This window comes from Drosophila nasuta, chromosome 2R (genome assembly GCF_023558535.2).
Source record: "Drosophila nasuta strain 15112-1781.00 chromosome 2R, ASM2355853v1, whole genome shotgun sequence".
NCBI lineage: Eukaryota > Metazoa > Arthropoda > Insecta > Diptera > Drosophilidae > Drosophila > Drosophila nasuta.
This window is the reverse complement of record NC_083456.1, coordinates 14,887,675-14,906,403: the sequence shown is the minus strand read 5'-3', so window position 1 is coordinate 14,906,403 and position 18,729 is coordinate 14,887,675. Positions and strand designations below refer to the sequence as shown.

Sequence of the window (18,729 nt, the reverse complement as noted above, 5' to 3'; positions counted from 1 at the left end):
ATCCTCTCTCATAATCCGGTTAGCAGACAAGCCGCAATCAAGCATTTAATTGAATATATATTTTTATGCTATAATTATTAAATTTAATTCCCTTACATTAAGTACAATCTGCTGTGAATTTCAAAAATAAGTATTTTAAATTATCTGCAAACCAATATCTGTTTTTATATCCGTAGCACAGTGGTCTTATCTTATAAATATCTAGACAATTATTTGTAGTGAAAAAAACATAAACACATAAAATTGTCAACATTGCATTACACTGTAAAAATGAAAAAATAAATCAAATCAAATTTTGAACATTCTTAAACAAAATTGGTAGGATAAATATGGAATTTTTAATCAGAGCAATTTTGTACTAATAAAAATTGGGTTACATAACATAGAGTTCCATCATAAATGAAGCATAAAATAACCTCGAGCTCAATCATTAATATAACGAAAGAACTTTCGAGATAGGTTTTAATCCTTTTCCCCAATGGGCTTTATGATCAGCTCGTGAATTTGCACATTTGGCGGCGTTGAAATACAATATGAGATAGCGTCGGCAATATCTTCGGAACGCAACATTGGAAAATCAAAAGTATCAGGAAGCAATTCCTTGTTAAAGATTTCCGTATCGACGGCACCAGGGCTAATACTCTGTATGGCAAATCGAAAGAATTAAATTAACAATTTAATTGTGTGTAATCTTGACTTACAGTGATTTTAATTGCAGTTCCCTTGGCTTGCAGCTCTTGCCGCAGCACCTCAGTCAATGCAGTGATGGCATACTTTGAAGGCGCATACATATTCAGACTAACACCAATGTTTGGCACCCCATGACCGGCCACACTGTTCACAATCACAATATGACCGTCGTTGATCTTACGACGTTCCATTGACTGGAAGGCTTGGCGCGTGCACCAAGTCACGCCCAGCACATTGGTGTCCAGCGTGGAACGAAGACCTTCGCTATTTCCCTCCTGAAGAATGGTTACGTATGCCAGTTTGCCCGCATTGTTGACCAACACATCGGCACCACCGAATGTCTGATCCACCCAGGCGAAAGTATCGATCACCTGCTGTTCGTCGCTCACATCACATTTGCGAAAATGGAAGCGAGCTGCCTGATCTGCTGGCAGATCAGATTTCAATTCCTCCAATCGATTCTCACGTCGTGCCAGACCTACAACAATCATGCCCTTGGCCACCAAATCTTTGCAGACGGCAGCGCCAATTCCAGAACTGGAACCCGTCACGACAGCCACACGATTCAACCAGCGATCCATTGTAAATGAACTTGAATTGCTTAAATTGCGCTGTGCTCAAACATTTAATGAACTGAAGGTTACTCTAAATGGCGACGCTGCTTTTATACTCAGCCGGCTGAAAGCTCAAATGTTTGAAGCGTCGCAATAAATTGAAGCGTCATGCTGATATAACTGTTTTTGACTCTCTGTTTACGTTTTTGCTTGAGTGTTTGTCAGTTATCAGCAGAGAGAGAGAGAGAGAGAGAGAGAGAGAGATCGCAAGAGAGCATTAGGTAGTCAACGAGCGTCTAGCTGTTAAAGCTTATTTCATAATACTAACAGAGCATTCGCGATCGATGTCATCAGCAAATTAAAATGGACGAATACTTGAGTACTAGAGTAGCTTCCGCTCTCTCATTACAACGATCGTCTTCATGTTGATATGCTTTCATGATTATGTAATCAAAGCAAGAACTAATTGCGCGATTATCTGTTTTCCGCGATATGCCTCGCACTCTTTGAAAAGCTGACTACGCGTATCTTATTGGTATTCCTCAACCGATTATCAGATTGCCAGACTATTCACTTCAAAACAATCGTACATTTGTTTTTTTTTTATACCCGCTACCCATAGGGTAGAAGGGTATTATAACTTTGTGCCGACAGGTAGAAGGAGGCAAGAGGATCTAGACATGTCCGTCTGTCTGTCTGTCCGTTTGTCTGCCTGTCCGTCTGTCCGTATGAACACCTAGATCTCAGAGACTACATATAAGAGACTATAAGACTAAGAGATATAAAATTTTTCGACAGCATTTGTTATGTTTGCACGTAGGTCAAATCTGTTTCGAATTTTTTGACAAAAATCGAGTAATAAGCGTAATTTTGGCATATAATATAATGACTATAGTCTTCGCGATTTCTGGTATTTTGGAATTTTTTTGGAAAATAAATTTAGTATATTTTGAAAAAAAACCGCAATATTTTGCTTTTATTCAAAATGGGTAGCGGGTATCTCACAGTCGAGCACACTAGACTGTAGCTTTCTTACTTGTTTTTATTTGAATATGCTGATTTATTTGCCTGATACCAAGCATAAGAATGCCTGAAGAACACTTTAAGCAAGCTATTTCACAACGCCATTCGTGCTTTGCAATTGCCAGAACTAGAAGTATAACCGAATCAAACTGGATCTGCATTATTTTTAGCGACCCGAGTTGAGCTCTTAATTAATTTCCCCGTTTACATCATAGAAATGAACCTACACAACACAATAGATCGAAACAGATGCTCAAGCTCATCGACTTTTTCTTGTTGTCTAGCGAAATAGTTAAGTGAATGCATTGTTGTTGCAAGTGCGTCGGTAACTCGCCACAAGAAGCCGCAAACAAAAGCATTGAAATCAGCTTCGCTGTCAAGTGCAAGGGTCAGATAAAACTGACCGGAGATGCGTTCCATTGTCCAATGTCCATTGTTGCCAGTTCAGTCCATCTACATCTCTGTGAGTGACTTGATAAGCTACTCTAAATAGTATATATGTATGTAACTAGTTGCGATTTGCTGTGCACGTTTGTTTAGTCTGTGTGCCAGGCGCAATAAATGAAATCGGTACGAACAGCGAACTAACTTTTTTTATTCCATCATTGTTTTTCCTCCACTTGTTTTTTTGTTTTTTGTTGGATTTCGTTTTATTTTTGATAAGCGGCTTGGCAGTTGAATATCTTTTCCTGCAGCCTCAGCCGAAAAATACATTTCCGCTTGTTGCATTGCATTTCGTGTGTTTGGTTGCCCGGGCTGTCTGAAGTGCACAAGAAGACAGGCATGTGGCTAATAGGATTTTACCACCAACAGCAACAGCTACAACACCCACAACAACATTCCTAACAACAACAACAACAACAATGACAGAGAATGCCTTAGGATTTTGCAATTGCATACTTGGGTGCACAAGGCCTTTGCCACAGCGGCTGCCAGTTGATGTTGCAGTTTATTCCAATGCTGAAAATGTAATACAAACAACAACAGTCAACCAAACATGACATAAAAGAAGACTAAAGTATTCTTACAAACTTCAAAGCGAACACGAACTGATCAATTATTATCGATTTAAAATACAAAAAAAAAAACATATTAAGCTGAAATTAGATTTTCTCTGTGGGCTATTGGAAAAATTAAGTAATTATCACTAAATTTATGCTCAAAATTCGCAATCTACATTAATTAAAATATGTTTTAATATAAAATGTAATGCATATATTAAAATATTGATATAGTACAACATTTAAAGTGTACCACTGAATACAAAATATACTAGATTTTCCGTCAAGCAAGTAGGACCCCATTGCAGAAAGGGCTTAAACCTATAAAAAGTATTTCTTAAATAATTTCTACAATTTGTATCTGATAATATCCAAATTTTCAGGAATCTTAAATACTATAGTTATTATTGCACCAAAAATCGTCGCTCTGGCCTTAATATTACGATTGTTATTCCATTTTTGGGGGTACAAAAGTGGGCTTTGGCTTTGTAACCAAATTAATCTGCCGTCAAAAAAAATGATATCTCTATCGATTATAGTCTGTGAGATCTAGGTATTCATACAGACGGAAAGGCAGGAAATAGACGGACATGGCTATATCGTCTCAGCTGTTAACGATCAAAAATATACATATATATTTTATAGGGTCGGAGATGCCTCTTTCTTTCCAGAAGGCACAAAGTCATATTACCCTTTTACCCTATGGGCAGCGGGTATAAAAATAGAATTAAACGAAATACATTTAAAATTGTAAAATTTTCCTTACACTGTTACATTTTACATTCATTGTATAGTAAGTACATTCTAACATTTACTTTGTCAGTTTCTTGTACACTCACTAACAGCAAGCCAAATGTCTGTTAAGTCACTGTAAAAAGTCTCCACTTGCTGTTAATCTAACAGCAATGTTTACTAACAGCGCTACAAAGCTACAAATTCTCAGAGCACTGCACAGCATCTCTTTGCAAGAGCACAAAGCAATAACAAGGCGCGCCCAAAAGTAGACAACGGTCTCTTCGTTTCGCTCAAAAGCACGAGCGAGGCACGAAGAGAGCCGAACGGAAAACGAACACGATGACAGAACTGCGGCGGCAGCAGCAGCAGCATCAGCTGCTGAGTCACAGCATCAGAGTGTTGCCGGCAATCAAAGAGTTGCCGATGAAACTGAGCTCTTTGAGCGCAATACGAAACAGCACGACGGAATCCAGGACATGGACTTACAACTCCCAGCCAGAGCAGCCGACGACGACGACGCTGGCAGTGGCAGTGGCGATGGCGATGGCTTGTCAGTTAGACGCCAACTTTTGTGTGACATAGTGCGTGCGTACGGTGCGGGCGGGTGGCAGCGACACAAAAACGACGCGACTAAAACGCGTCAGGCCACCAAATGGCAAATAAATAACAATACAAACGATTTAAAAACCCACATATAGGCGAGTGTATGTACACACAACGTTGTATGTAAAATTATGCATTTATGCAAATGCTGCCAGAGAGAACAGAAAATAAAAACAAAAAAATAACAAACACACAAAAAATTGGCAAAGGCAGCTAGAACAATCACAACAAAAACACATAGACTGTTGCATAGGAATGCTAAATAAATATTTCAAAGGGCAGCAACAAAAGTGTGCCACGCGCTCAATGTAGATTTGAGAGTCAACATGTCTGTGCATGCTGACGAATATGTATAAGTGTGTGTTTGTGAGACTATGTGTGTGTGTGTGTGTTGTCAGTGCCAGTCAATGAAATGTTTGTTAATTATTTATATGCCAGTGCATTACATTGCCATTAAGTAATTAACTTAGATTGAGGTGTTTGTGTGTCTACTTTGTGCTTCGTATTTATTCGTTCCATATAATCTTACTATTTGGCAACCAGCATTACGTATACGTAATGTGTGCTCAATAAACTGCACTCAGGCTGTCAATGGTTTCGCTGCTTCTCCTTTTGCAACAACATCTTCTTAATTGACAGCTCAAAAGGGAGATAGATAGATAAAGATAGCGAGAGAGAGAAAGAGAGAGCACTCAAAATAAAGGAAATTGAATTGTGCATTGTGTGCATAGACAATTTAAGATTGCCCGAGTTGAATTGTTTGTTTATTGCCAAATGCAAATACAAGAGACAATATAAATGTTTATTCGCCAAGGATTCATTAAATGATAGGAGACAATGCAAATGTGCTTTGCTTGCCAGATCAATAACTGCTAGTTGATAATAGTATCTAATTTTATCAGCTCACATCCGCAAATAATCAATATCAATTATCTACAGCAATTATGTTGTGCTTAATTTGTTTGCTCCAAAAAGAGTTTATAGCAGCTTATTTTTAACCCAAGCAACGTTGAAAATTTAATTAGCCTAACCACAAACAAGAACATAAACGGGCAGGGGGAATTCCTCGGCAAATATTTTTAGTAGACAGCAAACAAAATTAAGTAAGTAAGAGAGCGAGCAGCTCAAACTGCTCTCACTTATTAAAAATAAAATGCTCTGCCGCTGTGAAACTTTGCTACGGCAATTTTAATAAACGCGTCAATGAAAGCAAAACAATGACGACAGCAAAAGCAACAAAGGCGCCAACAACAACAATAACAACGAGAAGAACAGCAACAGCCACAACAATATGAACAACAACAGCGATAACAACAAGTTAAAGTTGACGGCAAGTCAGCGCAAAAAGAAGCCACAATTTGATTAGAGCATTAAAGGACTTTATGCCACAAAGCCCGTAGCGCCACAGGCTTCGTTGTGCCTCACATTGTGATGCTGTCGCTATAGCCAGGGGAGGGTGCAATAGGGAAACATTGGACAGCGGTAGCGGCAACTAGTCGTGGCCATGGAAGTTGGCAGATGTACAATCGCCTGAGCTCTGGACAACAGAGCCAACAAAGTTGCCGGCTGCTACATTTTCATTTTTACCACACCAATTTTTTGTGTTTTTTTTTTTTTTTTTTTTGTCCAAAACTGTCAACGTTTAAATAACGCTGACAATGACAATAAACAAATGCACTGGCCGCCAGAAAATATAGAAACACAGAAAAAAACTTTAATAAAGGCAGCCGAAATACAATTTAGGGAATGAACTTAAAAATACCCTATAACTGAAAATGTCGTAAAATTAGAAAAAATTTAATTGCATAAAAAACATTTATTTATAATTTGTTTTGAGCAAGCAATATAAATAAATAACGAGTTATAATAATTATATTATTTATAGCCCTTATTAAAATATTTACAACTACTCAACAAAATGATCGAAAGTAGTTGCAAAAAATCAGTTAAGTATTTCAATATTACCCACTAAAAGTTACTTGAACAAAGCATGTGTTATATACCTCTCGATTACTGGCTGGCAGGATATAAAAAAGTCAAAGCGAAACTTTTTTAAAAGTCGGACACAAGCGAGGCAATAGACAAGAGGGTGTGCGAATGAGATAGATGTGTAGAGTTTGTGTGTGGGTGTGTGTTGCACTGGACGCCAGACTTTGACGCCAAAAAAGTTTTCAAATTTAATAACCTTAAAACACAGTAGGGAAAAAATATCGTTGACGGCGGATAACGTATTATTCGAAACAAGGACTCTTCGCTTACCAGTATTTGGCCAATTCGCACATGGGTCCCAATAGCGTGTCAATGACATTGGTCGACAGCGAAACTATATGCATAAATCTAAGAGCCTATATACGAGTAGTGCAAAAATAATATGTTCAACGTTTGCATAGACACGCTCGAAAATATGCCAGAGCCAAAGTTTGTGAGAGTGTTGGCTTAGGTGGCAGGAAGCGGCGGCGCAACAAGACGCTTTAAGGAGTAAGGACACACTACCATGGATTATGCCCGTTGGTTGCTGCAGCTAGGCATCCACATGCTGTTGGGTAAGTAAGTCTGTGTGTGTGTGTTTGTGGATACGGCTTTAAAGTCTAGCACTTTTGGCTGGGATTGGGAACTGGGAGGCCAACAATAATAATAAAAATATTTGAAACTTTTCATTTTATTGCCTTTTGCTTTTAATCCCTTTAAGCTGGCCAACCTTTTTACGACAAAGTCGACGACGTGGGCAACTTTGCGGTTGCCTCTACAACACCCGCTCACGCAGGGAACAGGGAGGAAAGGGGTGCGCAAAGGGGACAGAAAAGTCGAGGCCCCGACTTCAGTCTGTGCCCCGTTCATCGGCGACACCATGAAAAGTCATTTAGGCATTTCCGTTTCCGCTTTGCGCTTTTGTGCACTTGGCTTTTGTTGTTGCCTTGCCCCTTGTCCTGTTCTGTCCTGTCCTGACCCAAAACTCAAAATTAGCATAGCAATAAATGTGTTTGTTGCCTTTTGTTTGGGTGCCTGTGTGCGTGTGTAAATATGGCTAACAGAGAAACCGCATAAATGTATGCAAATTTCGAGCCACTAAATTGTTTTTTTAAATACACTTTCAATTATTGCCCAACCACAGCAATAAGTGCCAACAAATGCGAAACTCAAATCGTAACATTGAAATCATAATAATAGCGTTTCATGAGACTAGATATTACATTATACATATATTTAGTTATTTATATTTAGTGAAATTATCAAAAATTATTTAAAATTTTTGTTTAAAGCAAATGGAAATGGATTCTATTTAAGGACAAAATGCATTAGTAATTGGATTTCGTATTGCACTTCGGTGTGTGTCACTTGCTGTTTTCCCCAACATCTTTCACTTTCCAAGTGCAATTTTTCAGCTTCTACAACGAATAACGAAGCTGACAGCAAACGAAAGCAAAGCAAGAATAAAAGAGAGAAAATATAAATGAGTACAGTGTAAGAGGACAAGCAGCACCAGAAGCAACTGAACATTTAAATCTATTTCTTTTCAAGTGCCATTTGACAAACGAAGACAATCAAATATGAAAATCCATTTCAAGATTGCACAACAGAAAATAAATAATAAAATATTTGTACTATAGTTTTACAGTTATTTTTAGACATTTTGCACAAATTGATTGCTTCATACTTGTATTTATCAATCCTTTGGCAACCTTCTCTTTAATCCTTGCAAAGCTCAATAAGAAACAGAAGCAGGTTTGGCAAATAAAGATTTCCATTTTTTTTTTAGGCTGTTTATTTTTGTATTATACATTAATTTTATGGCATACAAATGTTGCTTAATTTTTCACACATTGTTTGAGAAAGAATTTTTCAGCATAAACTTCTTTGACATTATTTAAACAGAGTCTGACAAAAGCGAGGCGGAATCTCTTGGAGAAAAGTCAAAAGGAAAAGCATGAAAATTTACATAAAGCAAACATAAATGTGACAATTTCATTTTGGAGTACGCCTTAAAGGATTTACCCCACACAACAGGCATAAAAACTTGCGCTATATTTTATTTGCACTTTTCTAAAATTTATAGACGCTTTTAAAATTTACTGCAAACAGTGTATGAACCCAAGACTGAGACCGAAACGAAGATGAAGGCGACAGCAGTTACTGGCAAGGACATGCCAAGAGTATAAATATTTGGCTACAAGTGCCTGACGGGACGGGAATGGACGGACTGACAGTGTGGCACTCAGAAACGTTTGCTTCGAGTGCCATAAAGTTTATTTAAACAAATTGCCTATTTTACAAGTGTCTTCAATTTTATTAAGTGTGCGATTTGGGTGGCAGAGTAAATGATGTACTCCACCTACTTGCCGTAGCCGAAGCCGAAGCATATGGCTGCTTGGGTGGCTTGTTTAAGTTTCAGCTGAGTTCAACTGTCAACCGTCTGAAAGTCTTCTGCTCCCTGCTGCTGTCATGTGGCCAAAACTGACACTAATGTGAAGACACTGCGCATCAGTTTAAAAAGGGGCGAGGCGCAAAAAAGAAGTGGCATGCAACTAAGCCAAAGCCAAAGTCAAAGCCGCCAGACGCCAGCCGTCAGCCGAGAAGCCGCAGCCAATGTGGAAAATCAAGTTTAAACTTCGATGTTTTGCATAGTTGTTGTTATGGCTGGGCTGCAGCATACCAAATGGGATTTAAACTAAAAACAACAATAGCATCAGCAGCTAAGGAATCTCAGCATCAGTTCGAGCATCGCTCGTCGCATAGTTTTCCCAGACAAGAGCAGCAGCATCATCTATTTATTTTATTTTTCTATTTTTTTTCTGCGTTCTTTATTTTATTTTATTTTTCTTTTTTTTGTGTGTGAGCCATTTAGCTGCTCAATTTTTTTTGTTGTTGGTGCGCAACTACGCTTTACTGAGATTAGCATCTTTATTTGTGTTCGCCTGCCACAAGTTGAACCCAGAGAAAACCGACAAAACGGCAAAAAAAAAAATATACGAAACTAAAGCAAATCAAAGCAACGCAAAGGAAAACAAACTGCCGCCCGCTTGGACTGGAAGCTGGAAGCGTTGTCGCATTTATATGCAAATTATAGATGCTTGGCATTTCTTTATTCTTCGTCTTCGGCCTCAGCAGATTTGTCTGCTCTGGCGTTTATCGTAAGCAGTAAGCGGCGAATGTTTCTAGCCAGATTTAAATTGGCCTAAGCTGCAGCGGCAGCAACGATGCTGAATCAGAGGTCAAAGTAAGTTTCAGGCCAGACAATTTGCATTATCCAGTCAAGACCAGAAACTAGGCTGCCTGACTTAAGCCCAAAAATGAGTAGCACAAAAAATCGTCGAAAAAAAACAACAGAAAACAGAAAGTGCCTCTTGACTTTCTTTAGGCATTTTCACGGCAACTGCGTGCAACTTTCAACCTTGTTAACCACAAGCGAACAGCTGTGCAACAATCTCAGACAAGCAGCAAACAGACAAAGCATCAGACAAGTAGGCGTACTTATAAGTAAGTAATACCTACACACAGACAGACAAACCAAATTGATGTCTTGAATTGGCATTGGAGTTGTCGTCGTTCGTTGCTCGTTGTTAGGCAGAAACTTTTGCTCAAGTGCGTTGATTGCCGTGCAAAAAAGTTTCCTCTGCTGCTGCTTCTGCTGCTGCTGTGTATTTTATGTACTTATTTTTATTATTTACATATACACCGACACAGACAGAAACACCCACACAGATAGACATTCAGTTTGCTGCTTGGTCACAGATACAGCTGTCATGCCTTTTGCTGTGCAGGTGAACTTTTCCCAATGCTCTGCCCCCCATCCTCACTTTCTCCAGCTCTGTGTTTGCCTTTTTGTCTGTGCTCTATGCTCTGAGGCTGTCATTAAGCTGCGGTTGCCGCTGCCATTTGCAAATGTGTTTGCCATTGTCATTGTTGTTGTTATTGTTGTTGTTACTGTTGTTGTTGTCGGAGAGAATGTTTGTTGTTCTATGTAACTGCTAGTCGGCAGCTTTGACATGCTTGAAAAGACTCATGTCAAACTCAAACTCAGACTCAGGCAATGCGCTCTCTGTGTGTGCAAGATGCAAGACTTACCTCGAGGGGAAAGAGAGGAGCCTCGCCTCGCCTTGCTTCGCCTCGTTTTGCCTGCCAGGCACTTTTGTTTGTTTATCTATTGAAACTTTAAACAAGTTTGCAATTTTTTGTTGTTGCTTTTGATGCTTCTGCTGCTGTTGCTGTTGCTGTTGCTGTCATTGACAATGCCGCAGGCTGAAAACAAAAGCTCCGATTTCTGCAGTCTGCAATCTGTCGCGAGAGCTATTTGCATATGCTGCCGCAAGGTAATCATCACACAGTCTTTGGCAATGCATTAATTTTGCGGAATATTTGTTGCAAATTTTCCATGTTTTTACCACAAAAGCAAAACCAACGAACGAACGAACGAACTTTTCTCGCCTGCCACACACCTCAAGTTATTTCAACTGTAAAGTGCAACAAATTAAATTCAGTTAGTGCTGCTTGTTGCTGCCGCTGCTGTTGCTGTCTAATGCCATTTGCAACGCCAACAAAGACTCGACGACGACGACGCGCCAGAGTAGAGCAGCAAAAATTATGCAGACAACAACTCGCAACTTGTCGTCTTCGTTCTTTGCTGCATTCGCTGTTCGCTCTCGAAAGCTTGCCTTAAATTGTTGCTTATCATGTTGCACGGCACTCCGATTTTGCCAACTGCAACGACATGGCCAAGATTATGGAAATTTCACACAACTTTCGCACAACAAACCAACAAAAACAGACAAGCAGACACTGCAAGCGACGCATTTGGCATTTAGTGCAATAAACAGTTGGCCCACTTCAGCAGCAGCAACAGCAGCAGCAAGAAAAAAAAAACGCAAATGCAGCTAATGATATTAACCACTTTTTTCTGGCATTTCCTTTTCCATTTCGTCTGTCTGCTTGCACTTAAAAACGTTCTGCAAATTTGTAAAAACCCACGCGCGGTTTTTCTCGTGTTGTTGTCGTTATTGTAGTTGTTGTTGTTGGGAAAAACGTTTAGCAACTGAAGTTGTTGCTGTGTCATTTAGATGTTCAGCATTTTTACAAGTTCATTCAATTAAGAGTTGTGCGTCAGTTTTTGTGCTGCAAATTGTCTCAGCGTCCCATTTCATTTGTCCCTTTTTCTCTCGCTTATTTCTCTCAGTTTCTTTAATTCCATTTATGTTAATTTGTCGTCGTTCTGCTCGTATTTATATGCTTTGGCTTCAACCTTAAATTACTTATGTAGGGAATAATTACATAAAAGGTTTAAGAGTGGTTGGGTTATTTAGCTTTAAAATACTAGAAATACTTTGAATTTTAGCTCAATTTCAATTTGAAAACTATTCCATTTATTTCAGCACATTATTTAGAATAATTAAATACCAAATGCAAGCTTATTTAATCAACTGACAATCTCCTACTCCATCTCATTCACCTGTTTGAACAGCTGCAATGAGCATTTCTGTACGTAGTATTTATTGTTATAAATACTTCGAGTCTACATAACATACATATGTTTATCTAACGAATTAATCATTTTACAATAACATAGGATTTTCTGCTCCGGCCAGTGAATTGCATAATACACATGCACACACATTTAAATCTGTGAAAATACTATACACAAAAAACATTTGCATTGTTTTCATATGTTGTTGTGTGCAACAACATTTTTTATGACATTTTCAATCATTTTTATCTGACGGCATTTTTTATCGAGCAAAACCCGAAGCTAACTTTACGCTCACTTCACCTCTCTCTCTCCCTCTCTCTCTATCTCTTTCTGCAGCCATGCGACGCAGTCAGTGTCTACTTGTGACTGACATCAATGTGCCACAAATTGTTGATTTTCGCGATAACGTGACATTATCCTGCAGCTATGACATAAGTGGTCACACGTTAAATTCGGTTAAGTGGTACAAAAACGACAGCGAGTTTTTTAGGTAAGTACTCGCCCACATTGCAAATGCTGTGGGTGTATTTGGACTCCCTCTCTCTCTCTCTATTTTTGTTTGCGTTTATAATTTATGATATTTATTTTGTTATTTTTGCTGCGAGGCTGCGCGAGGTTGCGCAGCTGTCAAATGCAACGAAATTTGTACGCCGGAACCGGGGTCTCTCTCTCTCTCTCTCTCTCTCTTTCTCACTCTCAACACACTGTAGTCATAAACAGTCGTTGCCCAGCACAGAACACACATACACACACACACATGGTCGTATTTGCCGCACATAAATATGTTCATTGTCAGGCGACTTTCTTGCCTAATTAATTATTAAATAAATTAATTTGCGTTGGTTCTCGTTTATGCTACGGTAAATTAATTTAAATGTCCTTCCATATACTCGTATAAAACACTCTCTGCTTGTGTGTATGTGTGTGGTGATTTGTTCTACGGGTTTGCTTTTACGGCTCTGTTACAGCCATCACACACTCGCATCATCATCATTCACTTACATACTCACTTGCTGACTGACTCGTATTTCAAACTTGATTGCTAAGCGGCATTTAATATTTATGGCACACAGTTGTTAGGCAGCCCAGATGACAGCCGGTTGACAGGCATGGCGACAACAGCTACAGCAGCAACAAAAGGTTCAACTAATTGCCCAAAAAGCCGTAATTTGGTTATGACCATGCTCAGAAATGGGTAACTTCTGAATGATTATTAAATGATCATTTGACCACAGAGTCGACCACTTCATGTAGGAATCTCTCAGACTCTCCCTCTCTTGATGGACTTCATCATCATCACTTAAGCAAAACATTACGTATACGTATTATTTTCATTAACAAGTTGCGAGGCATATGCATTGCGAGTATGCGAGTATTTGCACTGCAATAAGCTTCAACTTAATGAAAAATCTCAAGTGACTGCTTCGCGTTTTGCTTAATTAAAAATGAGAATGAGCAGCGACGCTTAGGTGAACTGCACACACACTCATTCGCTCACTCTCGCACTCACTCAAGAGTTTGGCTACAACCCCTGTGCGAAAAGTCAGACAGAGAACTGAGACTCTACAACTGTCAGTAGAGGGCAGAGTATGCTTGTGTAGTTAGTGCAAGTTTTAATTAGACAGCAAGAGCACGTGAAAGCCAACTGAAAGCCAATTGCAATTTCGAAAATGCAAAACAAATTTAAACAGAACTTTAAGCTGATCAGAAGTAAACTCTTAAAGTAATAGACTTTACAAGCACCACTTAAAACAGCAAACGAAAAACAAATGCATAATCCCTCATTTAGTAAAATAAATTAAAATCGAATTATTTTGAAATGTCTTTGCCATAAAATGCCAAAGAAATCGTTGTTTTATCTACAACAATGTGAATTGTTGCAAGGCTTTGCACATCAAATATAAGAAAACTTAATGCTGGCTAGTGAAAAAGAGGCATTAAATGCCACAAAAAAAAAACACACACACACACATAGCCAGAAGACTATAATAGATGCCACGAAATCCCTTGTAACGAGCCGCATTCACACACACAAGAAAGAGAGAGAGGGAGAGACAGCCAAGCTGCCGTTTATATTGCTTATCAAATTTGTTGATTTGCTGCCGCAGCAGCAGGAGCAGCAAAAGCAGCCGCCGCCTAAGCCGCAAATAATTCGTACTGAACGCCCCCGCCCAAGCCTCGTTTGGTCCAAGACAAGCAACAAACGGCTGGCTAACAGCTATTAACAAGTAGCACACAAAGCGACTTATCAACACTACAGCAGCCCACAAAAGTAGGCAACGTTTTTTTGTTCGGGTAGCTATTTATACCCTGTGAATTAAATGCGTACGTAATGTATGCTGAAATTGTGTAACAGACAAGGCGCATTAATTTCCCATTCTATTTGCAGTCTTTAGAAGGTATTTTAAAGTCAATCATTTGCAAACTAAAATGGGGTCTTGTTTATTTATGTGGCTCAAGCTTTCTTTTTTTACGTTGTGGGACAAGTTTTTCCACTTGAACACTTTTGTTGTAGATTTTTATACACATCAATACAATGTGTATTTGAGGGATTAATGAGCAACAATCTACAATACAAAACAAATTGAAGAAATCTCCCAAGTGAGCTCAGCACAGACATATCACAGAGACAGACACACACACACACACACACAAATACGAACGGAGAGTGAAGTCAGCAGAGGTTGAGTGCATGTAAGCCACTTGTCTGAAAATCTCCATTTCCTGGCCTCGATTCGTTTATGGCTTGAAAAAGCTTTTAGAGCCCCCCAGCCTATGGGGCCGATTATCAGCTGACCATTTTCCAAAAAAGCAACACAAAAAAAAGGACACTAAATGAAAGCTGGCGCAATTTGCGGGCCATTTAGCCATCGCTCAAAGGAAACCAATGCTTAACCCTTTTTTTCTCCTACTATTACTACAACGACTACAACTCTTCTTCTCTATTTGTTCATCCTTCATCCACCATCCCGCCATCCACGTTCCACCTTCGTTGAACAGATATGCGCCGCTAATGCAGACCGTTTTCCGAAAGTTCCCGGTGCAGGGCGTGCAATTGATCGATGATAGCAACGAATGCAATGAATCCTCGTGTCGTGTGGAGCTTAATTTATTGGGCGTCAAATCATCGGGCGTCTACAGGTGCGAAGTGTCCGGCGATGCGCCACACTTTAAGCTAACCGCACGCTCCGCCAACATGAGTGTCGAGGGTAAGTCACACAAACACACACATACACACACCAACACGCCCACAGGGCGTATAAGTAATGTTATATAATTTCAATTGTTTGTCTTAAATTAAACTGCACCAAAGATACTCTGTATGCTTGTGTGTGTGTAATGCAAATATTTTGCCGCTATCCATTGGCAATCCCCGCTGCGGTGCTGCACAGCATAAACCGAGTAAAATGTGTAATTTCCGTGATATTTTAATGGTAAACAACATGGGAAGAAACTGCAAGAAACACGCAACAGCAGCAACAGCAACAGCAACAGCAGCAGCAGCATCGTTTGCATATATGCATGTTGTCGTATATACATTTGTGTGTATGTGGCTCTGACTGCGGGCCAAAGTAGCTGGTGCATCGTTGAGCGGCCAGCAAACACGCACAGTCAGCCATGCAAGGCAAGCAGCAGGCAGCAGGCAGAAGGCAGGCAGGATAAGCAGTCCGCCAGCAGGATGTATTCGCGAAAGAATCGGCAAGCGAGCAACCCAGCTAAAGCTGAACGTTTTCATAAAATGTAACCAAGAGATGCATGTGATTCGCATCCCTAGCCACATACGAACAGACACACACACACAAGCGCACACTCATACACACGCACAGTATGCGAGAGCTGGGCAACAACAAGGACGCTAAAATAGCGAACAGGAATCGCGCTTGCTTGCCTCGAGTCTGCGGGTGTGCGAGTGTATAAGTGTGCATAAGTGTATGCTGTGTGTCTGTCTGTATGTGTGTGGGTGTATTGGTGTGCGTCTCTGTGATTTACGGCAGCACTTTATGCTTAAAAAGGATATCGCTAAAATGAAAAGCTCCGCTGCCGAGTGCCTCGTGTCTTCTTCGTCTCTGTCCCTACTTCCCTTCCTCCTTCTCCATTCCATGCCTTGTTCTCTGCGTCGATGTATGTACATATGTATGTATGTGTGCTCGTTTTTCTTCTTTTTTTATTTTCGCTTTTACTTTTGCCCACACACACACACACTCACACACACTCGCACACACAGCAGGATGTTTCAGCATGTCCTGCGCTCGCTCTCTCACTCTCTGTCTCACTCTCTGCATGTGTTTTATGATCATCTATTTTTCCGCTGATATAAAATAAATATCTTGTAGATACGTTGCGTACATGGGGGCTGTTGCTGTTGCCGCTGCCGCTGCTGTTGCTGAAATATTTTTAAAAATTTATCAAAAGCAAATAGAGAAGTTGTAAAATAAACAACAGAAACAGCAACAGAGCAAGGAATGCGCTGGGTTTATACAAGCACACAACATGGGCAACAGACGCTGCAGAGGCAACAGCAACAACAACAACAACAACAACAGCTACAAGGTGCACAATTTGCATGTTTAATGCACATTTAATATTAGCCAGAGAAATGTCACGGAAGCATACACACAGGATACGCATGCTCTGAACAGTTTCTGCATCTTTTAGAGTCTTTTACGTGCGTTCTTTATCAATTAATGTGCAGTCACAGAATACCAAATAGAGTGAAAACATTCTTAAAGCGAAAGTTATAAAGTATGTTTATCTTTGCTTAAATTCCAGCGTTGCCTCAAAACAATCCACTCATCAGCAGCTTTCACTCCATGTACCGCTTCGATGATTTCGTCCAGGTCAATTGCAGCACTGACTTCTCCAGCCTCTTGACCACAATCACCTGGTATATAAATGGCGTGAAGGTAAGAAATAATAGCTAATTTGTTCACATTTCAACCTTCTAAGATACTATGACTTGTACTAGGCATCTCTTGCGGATCTGCAGCCCATTGTGGAGACGACAATTGCAGCGCACGATTACAATCTGCGGCGCATCATATCGCAGTTGAACTTTTATGCCAACGATCCGCGTTTCCATCAGCAGCGACAGCAGCAGCAAAAGCTTGCTTCTCCAATGCGACTGGGATTGGATCTGCGTTGTGTGGCCGAGATCGAGAGTTATCCACTATTAACCCGCGAGACGAGTCTGCAGGCGCTGGTCTTTCGTGATGATATCGATCTGAAGAACCAGAAATCATTCAAGTCAGGTGAGAGTGGACTCGACCGCAATTACAGCCATGTTGCACGCTGTGGTTGCTGCTAATTAAAATTAAAAAATATAAATACAAATAAAATGCCAATCGCAATGCACTGACAGCGGTCGCATATTTGGACAATTTGCAATACAAATAAATAAAAATGCGCTTCTCTCCTTCTCTCACTCACTCTTTCGCTTTATCTATCTCGTTACAGCTGCAGCTGCTGCAGGTGTCGCTCTGATCGGCGCTCAGTTGCTGCTGGCAGCGGCAACCGCAACGGCAGCCGCCATCAGCACACAATGGCTCTTGTTGCCACTGACATTTCAATATGGCGGACGGAAGTTGACACGCTACAAAATGGCATCCGGAATGACAGCAGCGACGGCGGCGACGTCAGCGATTGTAACCAGCCATTAGGGCTTTTGGTTTTTGTTTGTCTTTATGCTTTTCTGTTTTAGATTTTCGTTTGTATACATTTTCTAGCTTTAAGCAAACTGAAATGCACGTGAGAATTTACAAAAACACAAAACAACAACAACTACAACTTACAAAAGAACTTAAAACTACAGCTGATATGCAGGATATGCATGTCACTCGATATACATAATATATATTGTAACTTAAGTCGCGAAAAGCCAAACTGTGTAAATAGCCTGTAAGTATGCAATACAATTAAAAGTCACCAATAAATATGCAAGCATGGCGTTAGTTTCACTTCCCTCCCAGTCAATATCATTGCATTGGCATGCGCCCCTTTTGGCCACAAGGCAGCGCAACCGCAAAAGTGCTGTTAAATATGCCATTGGCATTTCAACTGAAAAAAAAAACGCAAACGGAAAAAGGGTTGCATGCCACACCATGAGCAGAGAGTAAAGACACCAACGGGTATCCGTTAGTCGAGCATCAGCATCCGAGACCTCGTCCATCTATGCGTCCATCTCGTTTTCATTTCGATTTTAAATCGAATTCAATGAATTCAATTGCAATTCCTTTTTGCATACGCAAGTTTGTGGCTGCAAAAAATACGCGCAACGCGCAGCAACGTTTCGACTGTATGTAAGTGTATGTGTTATTGCTGTGTCGCTGTGTGCTGAGGCATGTGTTAATGGCCCCAGCCCAAAGTTGGTAGCCGCCTCTTGCGACCGCATCGGAATAAATTCACTCCACACCCCAGTTGGCCACACAAACCCCAAACACTCCGATTGCATATCAATTACAGCCCTTGACAGCCCGAGATTGATTTTTGTTTGCATTTCAAGGACTTGAGCCCCTGACACGGTGTGTCTGCGTCTGCCCACGTGGTTGAAATTGTATTTCAATTTTCATTTTTAATGTTTCCTTTAAAGCTTTCACAACTGACCATCTGCTTAGTGTCTATATACAGGCAACGCATTCAATTTCCAATATATTGCTTTATTATTACT

The 18,729-nt window shown here is 40.1% G+C and overlaps 2 protein-coding genes across 4 annotated transcripts; one reads left to right on the top strand and one right to left on the bottom strand.

Moving 5' to 3' along the window:
* Positions 1-319: 319 nt before the first annotated feature.
* On the bottom strand, positions 320-1,312 carry LOC132785401 (farnesol dehydrogenase-like). The gene is made up of 2 exons (XM_060791490.1): positions 702-1,312; positions 320-642 (listed from the first exon to the last, which is right to left on the bottom strand). Exons 1-2 carry the CDS (start codon positions 1,269-1,271, stop codon positions 463-465), a joined length of 750 nt encoding a protein of 249 aa, XP_060647473.1. The 5' UTR covers positions 1,272-1,312; the 3' UTR covers positions 320-462.
* A 3,234-nt stretch (positions 1,313-4,546) lies between these two features.
* Positions 4,547-17,997, top strand: LOC132786986 (uncharacterized). Of its 3 annotated transcripts, none has more exons than XM_060793803.1 (7): positions 4,547-4,707; positions 6,997-7,149; positions 12,402-12,555; positions 15,066-15,274; positions 16,836-16,969; positions 17,032-17,314; positions 17,520-17,997. In XM_060793803.1, exons 2-7 carry the CDS (start codon positions 7,101-7,103, stop codon positions 17,720-17,722), a joined length of 1,032 nt encoding a protein of 343 aa, XP_060649786.1. In that variant the 5' UTR covers positions 4,547-4,707; positions 6,997-7,100; the 3' UTR covers positions 17,723-17,997. The 3 variants fall into 3 exon arrangements, with proteins under 3 accessions (XP_060649786.1, XP_060649784.1, XP_060649785.1); XM_060793801.1 differs by having other exon boundaries at positions 6,804-7,149; XM_060793802.1 differs by having other exon boundaries at positions 4,547-4,725; positions 6,804-7,149.
* Positions 17,998-18,729: the final 732 nt, after the last annotated feature.